General features: G+C 42.0%; 1 protein-coding gene across 7 annotated transcripts in view; it reads left to right on the top strand.

Moving 5' to 3' along the window:
* Nucleotides 1–17,899, top strand: part of LOC146381146 (SRC kinase signaling inhibitor 1-like) — a 145,370-nt gene that overhangs the window by 72,630 nt on the left and 54,841 nt on the right. For all 7 annotated transcript variants that reach the window (XM_084937077.1, XM_084937080.1, XM_084937081.1 and 4 more), the window contains one exon: nt 1,667–1,693. In XM_084937077.1, the coding sequence (XP_084793203.1) occupies nt 1,667–1,693 (27 nt within the window). The remainder of the gene's footprint in view (nt 1–1,666; nt 1,694–17,899) is intronic.

Below are 17,899 nucleotides of genomic sequence, written 5' to 3'. Positions count from 1 at the left end.
GAATATTCACTGGGAAGTATTAGACTGTACTTAAACTATCCTCAAATGTCCAGCACGTCTGTCTCCAGTGGATCTAATTTTCGTTTTTCTTTTGAACTTTTTGACAGCTGTCATCTTTTGATTTGCACATTTTTCCATTTTTTGGAGGAACGTGTCATCTCAAAGACAGATGAGGTTTACTGATCTGATGCCTGGTTGTTAATAATGAGTTCTTCTTCCATTACTGCCACCTTCTAGCTGTAGGAGCAACTTACATCCCCCATGTACTGAAAAACCAAGGAAAAATACATATATTTAAGAGAAAGCATAGTTGGTTAAACTTCAGTATTTTCTAACTAACATAAAGGAAATGTAAACATTTGAACATTTGTTAACAAAGTTTTTTTCAGATAAACAAATAATCAATAACATGCACACGTGTATTTTTCAGCAGGTATTTAACCTATCTGTATATTGTACAGATTGAATGCTCCATCCTGCACGGTTGCCTTAACAGTCTCCTGCAGGGCGTGAGAGGTGTTGTCCAAAATGGACATTATCTTGGCCAACAGATTTCTGGAACACTCTGTAAGCATGTCAAAGGAGCTTGCAAAGAAAAGCGTCTGGACTTCTTTAAGTTAACTTCTTTAAGTCTGTAAGCATGTTTACTTGGGAGTTTATGAGTATTGACTTGCTTTTGGACTTCATTTTTGACTCTTCACATTTTCGTATTTCATTTTAATTTTCCAGTTCGGTGTCTTTATGCTTTACCACCTTGTTGGTTTTGTCTTTTTCATAGAGATTATTAGCAATGCCAAATAAGATCAAACATCAGTGCAGAAAGGTGGCAGAAATTTGCCCTGACTGGGTCATTCAAATACTTTTGAAGGGTCACACGGGGTCGGACTATGGAACGTATCAATTCATGGGCTCTGACTGAAGGTGACGGATCAGTGCATAAACGCTCTCAGTGTCTGCATCTTCAGGAATCAGAGTAATGCTGACCTGAGCACTGGCTTCCTTCCAGATCAAGTAAAAATGGCAGTTTGTTAATCCAGTGTCTGTGCATTGCTTTAATCCCGGTCCTGGGTACACGCCAGCAAACTCTGCAAGTGAGCCTGTGGGGCTGGTTTTAGGAGCTGCCTGGCCCTTCATCATTAGTATGTGTGAAGTCACTGTAAACATTTGATTAATTGCTGAGAAGCAATTACAAGCAATTAAAGTCCTATTATGATGGCAGTGAAGGACAACGCAAGTTAATCTGGCTATCATCACGATAATTAGCTCATCATTTCCTCAGCAGGCCTAATGTACAGAAAATAATAAATAAAAAGGGCAATTTTTGGTTTTCTTGCTTAAGCTTTGCTACAATGTGTGGTCATTTTAAGCAAAGCGGCCTTTGTGTTTTGGGGCATATCGTTCTCGCTGTGTAAAAACGACGTACCATTAAACCTCTCAAACTTCATTAGGCACACTTTGCGGTATCACTTGCAAATCTTCGCATGGCGACTGAGTGACAAAGCATTTTCTCTCTCTGTTCTGGTTCTAACCAGTTGGTTTTGTGCTTTGAGCATTTCTAGTGTGGCATTTTGCAGAAAAAACTCAATCGTTCTTTTTCTCCCTCTTTCACCCTCCCTGCCCCTCTTCTGTCTCCTTTACTCTTTGTTTTTCTTTCCTCCCCCTCTAGCAACAACCAAACTACTGGAGCTTCAAGGTCAGTGCCAATATTGTGTTTGTGTTTCAGCGTAAATCTGTGCCTCTGTGTGGATTCGTCTCTTAATGGGATAACTCCATTGTGTCTTTGCATGCCTGCTTCTCCACTGCATTAGCGCTGGTCACACGTTGGCACACACTTCTGCATTGAACTCTTTTAACACTCTTGTGCTGCATGCTGCGACATTTCTCCCTCAGTGTTCACATAAGAAAGAAAAAATCCCTGCATGAATCAAATAAGTGCTTTGGTTCACTTTAAACTATGCAAGTAAGATTTCTGATAAGCAGTTATTGAACACATATTTCATCAAATACGAGGCAAGAAAAGGTCCAGTTCAGCCTGAGAGCTGCTGGCTGGAGCTTAACTTACTGCTGCTGCTCGCTAAAATTTCCCTATAAAAAGGCACTGTACCAAGCTTGTTATTGGCTGTCTCCAGAGCTGCAGATCCCTGCCTACAACTCCCATGTTGTCTGTAATTCAAATTAGGCCTGGTGTTGGTCTCCGATGGTAAAACTAAATCAATGAGAGTTTAGCAGGCAGGATGTGCAGTGGGATTGTCATTAGTGACAGAAATATGGATCAGATTGATTCTGTTCTGCAGGTTGTGCAGATGAATTATTCACCTGTTTGATTGCTGTGATAAATATTTGTTACTTCCATCATAACTAAAGTTAAGATTCCCACAGATTGAGATTTGATGTATGGGGCTAGTTTTGCTGTGCACAGGGTTTTTATCAGCAGTCTTTAGATATATTACCTCTCCGAGTTTCTTCTGTGCAGGTAATGTAAGTACCACGCACTTTGTGACAATCAATATTTGAGCAACATAATTAGCCGTTGCTCTATCAAGTTTTATTGTCTTGTGAAAGACGGCTCTGACAGTCTCGATCGTTGTGTCCTTGGGCAAGACACTTCACCCGTTGCCTACTGGTGGTGGTCAGAGGGCCCGTTGGCGCCAGTGGTCGGTGTCAGTGCGCCCCAGGGTGGCTGTGGCTGCAATGTAGCTTGCCATCACCAGTGTGTGAATGGGTGGGTGAGTGGATGTGTAAAGCGCTTTGGGGTCCTTAGGGACTAGTAAAGCGCTATACAAATACAGGCCATTTAAATGAAGTGTCAGATCGGTCCGATTTTCAGCCTAAGCCTGACAGGTTGTTGACAGACACAAAATTCCTGGATTCAGACTCTGAATCTTAACGACTCTGATGATATTTGCACAGATGCACGTGTACCTGTAGGCAGGGCACAAGGTTTTTAGCACCAGAAGCTTTCTGGTTTTCATTTCCAGTCCGCTTTGTTGTCAGACTTCTTTTGACCATTTGTGTTTGAGCAGCCTCAAAGATTAACCAGCAATCTTAAAATTGATCTGCATTCATAAATGATGCCCGGTGGTTGGAGTGGGAGGTTTTGGCCCATGTAAATTTTTTGCTCTTTTTAATTTGTAGTTAAACTCCTTTATTTGAAAAATAGTCTCATTGAAGCTTTTATGACTACAGTGATGTCTGTGTACTGATAGTGTTTTGGTTGTACTGTGGGCCAGCTGCTTGTAGATACTGCAGAGACATAATGTCTTTCCTTATCTGGACAGTTGGAACAGGGTCATGAAACTGCATGATCACAGCTGCTGCAAAATGTCTCTCCCATTCTCCTTGATATCGAGACAGTTCCCACAATAATGTTTGCTTCAATTCATCTGCATCTCCTCAACAATTATTTCTGCACGAGGTTAATCCTGGACTCATTGTAAATTCCATAACAACCTTGATACCTGCGGGCTATCCCAGAAGCCCTGAAAAATTTGCATTTTAGGCTTAAGCAGTCTGAAAGGCGCAGTATCCTCCATCAGTAGAGAACCCTCTGATCTGGAAACCATGCATCTATGTTTTAATTTCTCTGTTTGGTCATTGTTTCTGGTCCAGCAAAGAAGTGCATAAACGTAGAGTGTTTTGAAATATACTGTAAAAAGATGCAGACTTTGGCTACCATATTTGCTTCAACAGTTCATGTATTCAAATTACATACAAAGAAAAATGGTGCATTCCATCCATCAGTCCTGTCACCACAAATACACCATTAATCCTCTTACGTTTCCTTTAATACAACCAAGAGGCCAATTTAACATTTTGAGTCTAATTTCTTAACATCTAGCGCACAGATTGTCTTTAAATTTCCAGCACGTTTTCATTTCCCTTTTTATCAACTTTCAGCAGAGTTTGGTGCCTTTAAAGGCTATGTGTACTTTCTGTGCAGGCATAGGCTGTGAAGGATATCGGACTACCTCTTGGAAGTGTGAACTTTACATTTGGCGTTCTCTGTAGCAGCGAGAAAGGGATGAATGTGACCTAAAGCTGGAGCATATTACCTTCTCATGCATGGATGGATGGATTCAAAAGAGTGATTCGGACCGCAAGTGAGCAGCAGAATCATTTTCTCGTAGAAGTCTTTACACTCACAGGGTCGCCCTCTGGTGGCCGTTAGAAAAAATGAAATCAGAAGGTAGTGAGGGTGGTCTCCAGCTGTGCAGTTACCCTTGGAAATACAATGGAAACTATTCTAACCTATTAACCAATTAAAAGCGCTTTGGGGTCCTTAGGGACCAGTAAAGCGCTATACAAATACAGGCCATTTACCATTTTAAAAGGTAAGAAAACTACGGGTACAGACGAGGTCATCAGATGTCGTCTTTATGGGGGAAACAGTTAAGGGCTTCAGAGCCCATGGTCGTGTTTCCCTGTGATGGGCTACCCTGCCTTTTACCCAGTAACAGCTGGGATAGGCTCCAGCCCTCCCAGGACCTTGAACTGATTAAGCAGTTTAAAATATAGATTGATGACTGCATTCATCTTTTAAATACAGTTTATACACAATTCAGGAACCGTATATAAGTGTAGTTAGTAAACCTTAGTAAACCTTTAGGTGTCATTATCAGGCATCCACTCCCTTAAACGTATTTATAAGACATTTTTAATCAGGTTCAGTTCAGTTCAAGGTGCTTTAAGATAGATTCCCATGAAGAATAAATGTAAAACAATAGAAAAATTCTAGTTTAAAGTAGCATACAATATTTTATTTAACATCCGGCAACTGAAGTAAATAAAATAAGATAAATAAAATCAAAAAAAGAATAAAAAAGATTAGCTAAATGGAAGCCGTGAAGTCATTAATCATGCCCTCTTATTCTTTGTGGTTTTATTGAATGCAATCTGGACTCAGTTACACACTTAGTGACAGAAAATATTAGAGATAGGATTAGTTGACATGTAGCAAAAATCCAGAGCCAAATTTAAACCCACGCTATCACAAACATGCGGTCTGCTTTCCAAGATTTTGAAAACACTCAGAGACCCCTGAGTGCGCCCTTATTGAATCCAGCCATCGGACTTAAACCTTGTTTCCGGCTGGAGTCGGAAATTTCACCAAGTGCTGGCGAGGCTGCAATGCAAATAGCATGACATGAAAGGATTAATTTGAAAACAGGCCCATTAGTGGTCATCACTCACTGCCAGCTTCAGCGGCTGTGGAGCTACCAGCTGGTTTCAGACCGAGGAACTTGCTCCCACTCTGTGAAAAATTATATAAAGTGACAGAGCGAGTTTACATCCAGCATCTGCAGACAGCGTTTGTGCCTTTAGCTGTGTTAGCACAGGCACGTTTGAAGAATGTCACTTAAGTTCAAGTGTCAGCTAAATAATAAGAAAGCGGATCATTCAGGGCGAGCTGGAGTGTGGGCAGACTCCAGGTTTGTTGTGCGTCTGTTGTTGTGTGCGGTCTAATCATAGATTGTTGCCACTGTGACATCACCCATTGGTTCTGAAGCCTCGGCGTTACCATTTTGGCTCCTGCTATGTTGTTGTTTTAGAGCTAGTAGCAACCATATACAAGTTATTAGCTGAGCTTGGTTAGCAAGGTGCATAGCTGTAGAGCACAGGTATCTAATTATTGCTAAATGCAGACTGATTGGACAGTCTTTACCACACAGGAAGCCGTATTATTTGTCACACAATCCCAATAAAATGTTCCAAATGGCACCAGCAGCACAAAAAGCTGTTGGGAGATCTAGTTCTGTGTCTCGAATTAGTGCAGATGAGGCAAATCTTTAACTTTTAAAATATAAAAATGGGTTCATTATAAAAATCCTCAAACACCATACAGATGTTTATATGTAAAACTATCCATAGAGGCTAAAGCTGCTTTTGGTCCCAGGCTGTAAACATATTTATTTCTGCTGTAAAGTTGGACATTTTAACATGTGAAGTATTTGGACGGACTTGGTTTTGGAGTCAACCTCATGTGGCCGTTAGAAGAACTGCAGGTCCACGTTGGTTTTTATTTTTTAGCCCTGGAGGTTGATGACTGGATATAATAAGTATCAGATTTCCTGTAATTATGTCCAGAGGATCAATAATTAAAACAAAAGTCACAATAATTAATGAGCTGATCTTACTAAATGAATTTCAGGTGATTTAAATTGAGCTGGAGGCAGCTGCTACAGGCGGCAGATGTTCTGTGTGAACACTCCTGCTCCTGTTTCTGGCCCCAGACAATAACTTACTCTGATGTTTGAAGTTTCCTTTAGCTTTGAATTTATAATTTTGGGTATTTTTATGTTTCATTCTTCACCTCATGCACATTTCTGTACCCATTTTGTGCATTTTGCTGTGTGTGTTTCTGTGTGTTACTAGTCTGTGCAGCCACCAGTTGCACGTCTGCGTGTGCTGGCCAGGACACTCTTGCAAAAGAGATTTTTAATCTCGAGAGTCATAAAGGTTTAATAAATAAGAAAATGAATAGCGATAAATAGATCCCGCTGAGGATTTATGTGCCTCAGTTCTTCTGAGATATTAAACTTTAATAGCAAACAAAGAAATTAGATTGGAATTGGGATGCTGTTTATGAAAAGAAAGAGTGCTTTTGGCCCCACAACAAACCATTTTAACCTTTAGTATATAGATGTGGATTCAAGTTCTTCAGCTCACATAATCATATCAACACTATTAATGACTAGATAAACTGAAAGTAGATGAGAAAACAAAGCAGTTTTTTCAGACTTGGCAGTTAGAAAATAGAAAAATGCTCAAAGGAAACAGTTTAAGTTGTTTTGTGGAAGAAGAATCAAATTTCTTTACATCTCGGCCATGTAAGGATCAACGTGAGACTAAAATGCATTATTAGTTCCACATCAGGCTTGAATAAATTATGCATATTGAACGGACCCATGTGACCCTTACTTTCATTGAGCTTGTGTTGTGCATGTGCTAACCTAAGCACTTACTGCAGCTTACATCATCTTAACCATAAAATTACTTGATAATCTGAAAGGCATCCTTGCATACCTACTGCTGATGCAGCAAATCTGAACTCTGCTCAAGGATTTTCTGCAATGTAACAATGAGAACGCTGCTGCTTTTTGAATTAAATGGGATGTGAAATGTCAAAGGATGAGGTTGAGGGGATAAAACCAAAACTAACAATGAACTTGTGTGTCTGTATGTGTGTGTGTGTGTGTATAAAAACCCAGTGTGTCTCGTTCCTCTCTGCAGTGGAGCTCCACCGCTGTCCAAAACACATGTATTTAAACACAGGCTGACGTGTTCCTCTTTACCATGAACACAGCAAACTGTAGTTTATATATAGCACCTACACAACATTACACAAATATTGTTAGTCAATACAGCAGTAAGGATGCTCTGAATTAAAGTTTCTGGCCCTGGAGCGACCTTAAAAACAAAAATCAAGGTCAGTGAAATTTTATACCTTCATTTGTAGAGAAGTTAAAGGTTGTGCTGCTAGTAAGTCCATCTCATTCACACCAGGTAGCAGTTTGCAACATGACAGAGCTAACCACGACGGCTAATATGTTCAAACCCTCCCCTATGGCCACAAAATGTAGGTGTGACTGCAGGGCAGACCCAGAGTGGACTTGCGAGGTTATCTCTAAGGTGGCTTTGGAAAACCTCAGCATTCCCTGGAAGAGCTGGAGGCAGTGGCTGGGGAGAGGGAGATCTGAGAAGCTGTGCTAAGATTCCTGCCTGTAGGACCAGGACTCAGAGACCCTGCAGGATGGAGCTGATAAACTATCTTTGCTCTGTCCAGCAAAGCACCTAACCCATAAATAACCCCCAAGAAAAACACTGTGCAAGTGCAAACAGTTACTTCACTGCTTCTCTTTGCATTCACTGAACAAAGATGACACGTAGAGAGGTGTGCCTGCAGCAGGACTGCAAGACCTCACACTTCCAGGCTGTATAATGAGTCTTTGTCCAGAAAATATCTTGACTTTTTTTTTTCTGAAGTCCCTACTTTTACAATTACCAAAAAACGCCGTATAACTACAACTCTACTTTGTGGTAGAGAGGAGCATTCATGGTTCCATCAGTTACAGTAAGTCGTGCAGGTCCTGACTGTAGGACAGCATCCCCAACATCATGTTTAATTGTGACGGTGATGTTTTTTTTATTAAATGTTGTTAGTTTTAGTCCAGATGGGACTCAAAAGTTGAACCTTTTAGAAGATTTGTCTCTTCAGTCCACAGAATATTTTTCCCCCCAATTTTTTTTTCTTTGGCAAAAGTTGAGCTGTTGTTGTTTTTCATCAGTCTCTTTCTTATGGTTGGATCATGAACTCTGACCTTAACTGAGGCAAGTGAGAACTGCAGTTCTTATTCTGGGTTCTTCTGTGACCTCCTGGGTGATGCGTTCATGTGGTCTTGGAGTAATTTTGGTAGACCGGCCACTCCTGGGAAGGTTCACCTTTTTTCCAAGCTTTCTTGGAATTAGCCACCTTAAATAGCTATTTTGCTAACTACATTAAGGGCCATGCCTGCATGCCTGTCCGCTTGCCTGCCTGAGGTTGCCTTTCTCTATGACCATAATGTTCTCTAAGACAGCTGTTTGCACATCAAAGTACAAGCAGAAATTTCAAGCCATCAGCCTGTATATCATCTGACACTTTGCCAGTTTTCCTTTTGATTTTATTGTCAGACAAAGGCATCCTTCTCGTCCCATTTGTACTCACCACTCAGTTAGCATACATCTTGCCTGGACCTTGTCAGACGATTTAACATAGCCTACCAAACATATTGTTGCTTTTGGTTCAGTGAGGACTCTTTCAAAGGAGGTCAAACTTCTCTAAGAACTAATGCTCTTTAGCTTACCTGGCGCTATGTTAGCATTCACAGCATGTCTTTATCCTGTCTTCCTTCCGGTCGCAGCAGATGGCCCCGCCCCTCCCTGAGCGTGGTTCTGCTGGAGGTTTCTTCCTGTTAAAAGGGAGTTTTTCCTTCTTACTGTCACCAAAGGGCTTGCTCATAGTGGGTCATCTGATTGTTGGGTTTTTCCCTGTATGCATAATTGTAGGGTCTACCTTACAATATAAAGCGCCTTGAGGCGACTGTTGTTGTGATTCAGCGCTGTGTAAATAAAACTGAATTGAATTGAATTCATCAACTTCTGCTAACAGGTGATGTGCTCTGTCTCTGGGCCGCCTGAAGCCCTAAGACATTTAGCTTTCATGATATGGTGTCCTGAATGTTGGGAGTTCTTTTGGTCGCATAATTCCCACCTATGGGCGCTGCACGCCGTTACCTAAACCCTCTTTGACAGAATTTTCTTTAAGGATATTTAACAGGAAATGGATACTGAAGCAGCAAATTAATTCATTCATAACTTTTGTGCAGTTTTTCATTGCAGAATGTTCAGTGGTCAAATATTTCCACCCTGCACCCTGCGAGAACCACTGTTCAACAGCTAAATTCACTGTTGTGCTTTTTAAGAGAGCAATAATCTTAGAATAAATACAATTATTTTGTAACAGGCGCTCAGTTAAGTCAAATGAGGCAAAAGCATCAAATTGAAAGGCACTGGAATTATCCTTGACTATACATAAATACACAAAACAAACTATTATTAGTTTCAGACGATGTGGGAGGGCTTACGGTTTGATTAAAAAAAACATCCAAGTTGAGTCATTTGCAGAAGTAGCACACAAAAATTGTCGATTAATCCACGGCTGAAAATAGTCCTTAGCAAATCGAGTATTTCCTCCTTTGTGCTAAAAGTGCCCATCTGTTTGTAAAACGACTGTGCCTGTTTTCATAAAATGAAAGTGTATATTTAGGAGTATTTCTTAAAGACTTCCAGAAATCACTGAGCTTGAGAGCTGAGCATCAGAGACAGGGTAGGGACAGATGGGCACATTGTCGGTTTGGGTTTTTTCAGAGGATCGTCGACAATGAGAAATTAGAGTGACGGCTTTATCCTTTAACACAGACAGACAATAACAAATGCTCGGCTGTGCTGAAAGTGCTTGAATATCGGTGCTTAATTACATATACATCCAGCATATGTACTTTGCAAAAATAGCCTCTTTTATTTTAATATATGGCTAATCTCTCGTGTTACAGTTTGCATCTCGTGCTCCTTTCGTCATGTACGTTCACAGTAGCTCTCTCGCTGCCTCGTCTGTTTAGCTGGTGACAAACACACATGCTGGCTTTTTTCCCATTCTCCCCCTATTTGTTGCTGGTCTGCTGCCCATACAGGATTGGTTATCGCTCCTCTTCCTCTCAGGGAGACGGGGAGTCTCGCCTCCTCTTCTGATGCAATGGAAACCCCTGCAGCAGTGCACCGCTGTGCTCATGTGTGTGAGGCTGTGTATGTGTTTAATAGTCCCCTGCTATTCCCCCTTTGATGTCTCCAGCTTGCTAAATGCACACAAACATTGGTGGCGCTCGTACTGATTGGACGCAAGAAAATGGGAATATAGATTCTTATATTATATCACACATTTCCTCTCACACGCTCCCCTTGCATGAGGATTTTCAGCTCGTCAGCGGGGCTGAACATGGATTCAAACACCAGGCAGCAATTGCTGCTGACAGTGTCAAAGACACAATGGAGCAGAGTGCTGCATAATTCTCCTCTTTTCATCACTCGCAGCCTCACTTATACAAATATTAATGCTGCATTTTACATCTCTTGTCCGCTTGTCTTTCTGTCGAGAGTGGCCAGAGTAATCACCGCCTATTGTCGCTTTTTCTTTGCCTTGGTGTTTAATTTGGGGCGGGGGTGGGGGGGTGGACCATACTGTGGGGCTTAGATAGGGAGTGGGGATCCTATTGAAGCTGCATCCAGTATTGCACTTGTTCATCAGCCTTCTTCGTTACTGAGGGAATGATAATGGGGCCTACTGGGATTATTTTGTAACCATAGTAACGAAGCAGAGGAAATGTTTAAATATGCATACCTGGCTTTATTACATCTTGTGTTCCTCGAACCTCACCGATGTTTATCAGGTTATGTCTGTGCAGCTACTAGATTTTGTCATTTTTATAAAACGGATCAAAAATTTGTCTGTGAAGGTTCTCAGTCATCCAGGTCATCGTAGTCAAAGGAGCTTGCAAAGAAAAGCGTCTGGACTTCTTTAAGTTACTTGAAGACGTTTCACCTCTCATCCGAGAAGCTTCTTCAGTTCTAAGGTCAAATGGTGGAGAGTCCCAGATATAAACCTAGTGGGAGTATCCCCCCACAGAGGGACAAAAGGACCCCCTGATGATCCTCTAATCGCCTGAGCCAAGGTGTGAAACTGGGTGTGGGTCCCAATCAGCCAGAGTTTCGGGTGTGTTCATTGTGAAACCTGGCCCCACCTTATCATGCGAATTCCTGAGGTCAGATGGCCCAGGATGTGAGTGGGCGTTAAGGCGTCTGGGAAGGGATCTCAAAACCTTTACATGGAGGAAGTGGAAAGGAAGGCTCTTGGCTCTTTCAAAGGAAGAGTACCCAGCCACTGGTACAGATATGTGGACGACACCTGGGTCAAAATCAAGACACAAGAAGTGGAATCCTTCACTGCGCACATTAACGCTGTGGATAAAAACATCAAGTTCACCAGGGAAGACACAAAGGACAACTGTTTGCCTTTCCTGGACTGCGCTGTGCACATTGAAGAGAACGGCAAACTCAACATCGAAGTTTACCGGAAGCCCACACACACGGACCAGTACCTCCTCTTTGACTCCCATCACCCTTTGGAACACAAACTTGGAGTAATTAGGACCCTACACCACCGGGCAGAACATGTTCCCTCTAAGCCTGAAGGAAAAAAGAAGGAACACACACATGTAAAGGAAGCACTCAAAACGTGCGGCTATCCTAAATGGGCGTTCTTAAAGTCAGCAAAGAGGCACAGAAAAGAAGACCAGACACCAACGAGGGAGGATAAGAAGGACAGACGCAACAACATTGTCATCCCCTATGTAGCCGGTGTATCAGAAAAACTTAGGAGAGTTTTCTCCAAGCATGACATCCCGGTGCATTTCAGACCCAGCAACACGCTCAGACAAAAACTGGTTCACCCGAAAGACAAAACGCCAAAACACAGACTTAACAATGTGGTGTATGCTGTACAGTGCAGCGAGAAATGCCCAGACCTCTACATTGGAGAGACCAAACAGCCACTTCACAAGCGCATGGCACAACACAGAAGAGCCACCTCCACAGGACAAGACTCAGCAGTCCATCTGCATCTTAAGGATAAAGGACACTCTTTCGAGGATGCCAATGTTCACATTTTGGACAGAGAGGACAGATGGTTTGAAAGAGGAGTGAAAGAAGCCATCTATGTCCACTGTGAGCGACCATCTTTGAACAGAGGCGGGGGTTTACGACACCAACTCTCTGCCATCTATAATCCAGTTTTGAGATCCCTCCCCAGACGCCTTAACGCCCACTCACATCCTGGGCCATCTGACCTCAGGAATTCGCATGATAAGGTGGGGCCAGGTTTCACAATGAACACACCCGAAACTCTGGCTGATTGGGACCCACACCCAGTTTCACACCTTGGCTCAGGCGATTAGAGGATCATCAGGGGGTCCTTTTGTCCCTCTGTGGGGGGATACTCCCACTAGGTTTATATCTGGGACTCTCCACCATTTGACCTTAGAACTGAAGAAGCTTCTCGGATGAGAGGTGAAACGTCTTCAAGTAACTTAAAGAAGTCCAGACGCTTTTCTTTGCAAGGATCAAAAATTTGCATGTTTCATGTGAACAGAAATATTTTTCTGTGGATCCGTTTTAAAAATATAACGTGTACATGTGAACGTAGCTCAAGGCTGAAGTGGCAAAAACGGCAGTTCCTTCAGTTGTCGTGGGCATGGTTGGTCTTAAATACATATTTTATTTGTCACATAAACAGTACAACATATAGTGAACATGCAGTGAGATGCTGGTGTCCGAGCTGCGGACAGGATGCAGTCGTAGGGAGAGAAGTTCATTCATTCAGCAGGGGTCCAGAGTAGAGGCGCTTCTCCTCCTTAAAAAGAGCTAGTTGAGATGGTCCCCTCCTGGGTCAGGTGTTCCAGGCATGTCCTCAGGAGGAGACCTGCTGGAGAAATTATATCTCTCATCTGACCTGGGAATGCCTCGGTGTTCCCCAGGATAAGCTGGAGGAGGTGGTTGATGAGAGGGAGGTTTGGACCTCTCTGCTTAGGCTGACCTGTGAGTTGTCTCGGGATAGGTGGAAAAAAATGGATGGATGATTTGTTTGTTTATATTTTTGGTTTTTTTTCTTTTATTGGGATGGTTGTCATATATTATAGAAAAATTATATGCACAATGCACCACACATTTCAATGGCAAAGTATTAGTTTTTTGCATGATAACTTGTGATAATTTAATAATGTGTCTTTGTATTTAACAGCTTATTTCAAGCGTTTTTCTTCTTCGTTATCATTTTAGAGTTAACGTGTTCATAAGCAGCACTTAAAGGATTATTAAAGATGATTAAAGATTAAAGACAGTTTTAAAGACAGTTTTTGATATTGTCCATTAAAAAGTAATCAAAATTTATTTTGATATCTGAGTGTTTCTTAGTTTTACACTAGTTGTTTCATTTCTTTTCACCGGGAGCATCCCTGTTAGCTTAGTGTCTGCTAGGAAGCTAAGTGGAATCACTGAACTGGACTTTTTCAATGTGTTATTGCCTTTAAGAACATTTTATAGAATTATCTGATAATTAATATGGATTGTTATGTGATGCAGTCTGTTTTAGATCTCAGGTGCTCGTTACAAAGTGACATTTACATGAATCCAGTAAAATTGAACATCTTACGATATTAGCTCATTAAGGAGTCTATGTGGTTGAACGCTGGTATTTGTTTCCGTCATGGCTTTGCAACATTGATGCAAAGGATTCTTTGAATTTAGTGGAGTCTTTTTCTCTTCTCAGCAGTCTCGTAAATGTTTCAGTAATGAAGAGAATCATCCACTAAAACTTTTATTTTCATTCAAAGGACATTTTTTAAAGGATTCGTCTCTTTTGGGAGCCCAGAAGCATTGCAAGACACTTGTTCGTCTTTCATGAGTCTTACACAGAGAATATGGCAGACAGAGCAGTTTCCATACAGAGACATCCCCAGACTACCCGTGCCATATTTGTCCCAGTGAGCTAGCTCATCTCTAACGCATTCAGACAACTGCTTCTGTGGCCCTCGTGCTGTTTGGCTGTTGATATGATGCTCGGTGGAAAATCGCTATTCCCCAATCTGACTCGAAGAATAGCCGTAGCGTTTTCCGCCGCTAAAAGGCTTAGGAGGCCAACTGCTGCAGCGCTCCCCGACTGGCACTGCGCTGAGGCACGTGGCCAGAATCACTTATTGACACTTCACTGCCATCTGCCAAGACTGCAAGGTTTGTTTAGCAGGCTGAACTCTGTGGAAAGCAATAACTGGATGAGAACTTCCCTCTAGATTTTATGTGAAAGAAAATGATCCTTCACTTTAGGCTATATAACTGAAGTAATGTAGCGATGAAAGGCTGTATTTACACCCCAGACTTGGCCGGCTGTAGGGTTCACAAGGTTTTTTTTTATTATTTATTTTGTAAATAAACTAAAAATCAGGTCACATACACTTTCAACGTGGTGATGCTAAAGTATAAAAGCTCAGATCAAAATACTTCAAAATTGTCAATAGGGAAAATCCGAGCAGGGAAATGAGCAAAAGGCTCCCTGCTCTCATGGAGGTTTTGCCTCTAACTCGAAAACAAGTGCCCTTGAGCAAGGCAATTAACCCCCAGCTGCTCCTGCGAAGCTGCTCTGTGGGAAATAACAGAAGACTGCGGCTATATCGGGCAGCGCACCACTGAACACATCACGCGTGCTCCTCCTTCACCTGCCTCTCCCCCCTCGGGCTGTTGTTGCAAAGATGTGCGGCCTGCCGACTTGCATCTTCCAGCCGAGGCTGCTTTGTAAAAAGTCCTCATATAATGTGGCACCCAAACATGCCGTTAGGCGGGTAGGGATTGGGATGCTCTCATTTGTGAGTCTCACTGGAAAGGAATGCCACGGCATGTAGAGGTAATGTCCATGAAATTGCTGGGTCCAGGGGTGTGGCAGCTGTGTCAGGGGTGGGGGCTCTGTACAGCTGTGCACAGCTGCATCTTAAGTCAGTATCTTGTGTGTTAGCTGGTAGTAACCATTCAGAGTTGCCACACTGAGGTTTGGAAAGCATCAGAAAGAGCTGTGAATATTTTTACAGAAGCCTCTAAAGAGATCAAGGTGAGGAGCTAATGAAGCTGAAGCTCTTTTCATGCTTTTAAACAAGAATCTGGAAGTAGAGGTAAGGGTCAACTGTGCTGAATGGAACATGATATTTAGTGTAAATCTGCGGCTTCTTTTCAAAAACTCAGTGAGAGGTTTTTAAGTTATAAGTAGCACGATATTGTGTTTAACTTGATTCATACTCTTAATAACACCACATGTTTTTTCTGCCTGGTATTAACTGAAATTGTTTAACATTAGCTGAACTGAGAGTCGTGTTTCAGCTCGCACTGAGGTAAAAATCTCAATCTGTCATTTTCTTTCCTGCAAAGAATAAATGTTGTTTTCTATAACACTTACAAAAACGTCAAATGCACACTTGCCACCATGACACCATAAAGGCTGTTAAAAAAGATTAAAAATCAAAGTATTCACACTCTGCTCCTCACTTGATATTTTCTCTTTTTCAAACTGTTCTCTGTACCAAGAGATGGTTGTGTGGGAAAATCCCAGTAGATCTGCAGTTTCTGAGCAGCCAGTCTGGCACCAACAACCACGCCCCCCTTCAAAGTCACTAAAAATCACTTTTCCTCTCTATTTCCTTCTACTTAGCAGGTCCTCTTGACCACTTCTATATGCCTAAATGAGAGAATTAGTGAGAAAATGTTAGTTTTAAGGAATCCTGGAGTCCTGCCAGTCATGTGACAGAGCTTGAGGGGCACCTTGACACTTTCCTGTGAACTGTCTGCATTCCCACCACATTCGCCCAGATCCCTGCAGAGATGCCTGCTGGTCTCTGGAGGATCACTGGGGGAGTTTTAAAACAGTAAAACAGCACAGGAATGATTAAATATGGTGCTCTGGTGGGGATAAAAGGTCAGAGGTCTGAGGGGCCTTGACACAGAAATAGGTTGAGCCAAAATTGATATCCAACAAGCCAACCAAGTCACCATTTTTCCCACATCATTTTTCCATTTTAAATAATCAGGGTGATTTTGTTGGCTCAGTATTGTTGCCGTGATCATAACATCGCTCCAAGATTACACAGAGTTCACCTCTCCCCGTGTTGGCAGTAGGAACCGACCTGGTGAGCCAGCTGCTTGTTTATTGTCATGGAAAAAAAGACACAGCAGATGACTAATGTTTCAAGATATTAAATTGATTTCCACTTAAATTAATATATCATATTTCATGTGACAGATAAGAAGTGGCTCGTTACTGATAAAGTCAGGGAGAAAGCAGGTTTTTTAAGTTACTGCCTCGTGTTACAAGCTGTTGAACCACAGACTGTGTTTCACACAGGACCGTAGAGTCCTGCGCAGGTAATGCATCATGGTCTGAATCTGGTGTTTTTTTCTTTAGTCATTAAATAGTGATAAAGCCCACACATTTCCATCTGTGCTGGTATCAAATTGTTGGTTTGGTGCATTTGAAAGCCGGGTTTACACGAGTACATTTAAAAAGACATGAGCTCAAACTGCAGGTGCCTGGAATAAACCAGGCTGTCCTATGCAGTACAACACTGAGGAGCATTTTCTACATAAAAAATGTATTAATGGAAAGTTGACAGTTTTATTCTGTAACGGCTCATATAGTCTGACAAAGGTGGAACAAGTGAAATTATCCACGTTGTCTTCCTTCAGTGATTACAGTTCAATTTGAAAGAGAAAGCCATGTGATTATGTGCACCGCCCTTCTGCTCTCATGAAATTCATTGAATCTCTCATGCAAGAAAACGTATGCACTGGATGCTTCAGCTTTCAGGGAAGACTGATGTTTAAAGCACTCTGTGTAGCTGGATCGACTTCACAGACCTTTGTGTCCATTGCAGAGTAATAAGACTCTGAGAATGCCTCCTTAAACAAGGAGCCTGAATATATTGAAGCTAAACAGAGATAAGGACAAAATTTATTGACTGCAATCAGTCAGTCCAGTGTCTCAGGCTGGAGCCTGTCCCGGGTGTCACTGAGCGAGTGGCCGGTGTAACCCATTTTATTCATATTAGGAATCATTTTTTATGTAAAAAAAATAGCTTATCCTTATTTTGAAGAGCTAATGCTAACAAGCTTGATTAGCAAGATGTATTCATGAATTGTATAGGAGCAAGCCACGAACGCCTGCTAATTAGCGCCGAGTTGTAAACCATCCATCCATCCTTCCAGGACTTCTGCTGTAATTTCTCCAGCATGCCCTGAGGTCTCCTCCAAGCTGGACATGCCTGAAACACATCACTTTATAAACACATCACTTAATAATTCATTCACAGAGCAACAACTTTGGGTTCAGTGTGCTCACCGTCTGGCCAGGAGGAGCAACGCTCTTCCACCCCTGCTGGAGCCCCCGCTGCTGCCACCGTTCCTAATGTGTGTAATAATAATCATTCACAGTTTATTTGGTGTGTCCTGCACCTCAGCAGGGAGGATTCATAAACTGGTCTCTTAGTTAATGCAAAAACAATGTAAGTAGTGATGGCAAAAAAAAAAAATCTCTGTCGGAGTAATAGAGTATAGCAGCAGCTTGTCACTGAGTCAGGCAGAAGAAGAACTAAAGGTTATGTGGTTTGGGTATAAGATCAAGTCACTGAACTGAAACACTCTACTGTGTTTGCACTGATGGTGCTTTCTGGAGCATTTTAATGAAATTATTTCACCATTCCTGTGGGCTGCTGTGTGA

This window comes from Perissodus microlepis, chromosome 8 (assembly GCF_051167445.1).
Source record: "Perissodus microlepis isolate ML-2025 ecotype Zambia chromosome 8, ASM5116744v1, whole genome shotgun sequence".
Classification (NCBI taxonomy): Eukaryota; Metazoa; Chordata; class Actinopteri; order Cichliformes; family Cichlidae; genus Perissodus; species Perissodus microlepis.
This window is presented reverse-complemented; position numbering and strand designations above follow the sequence as displayed.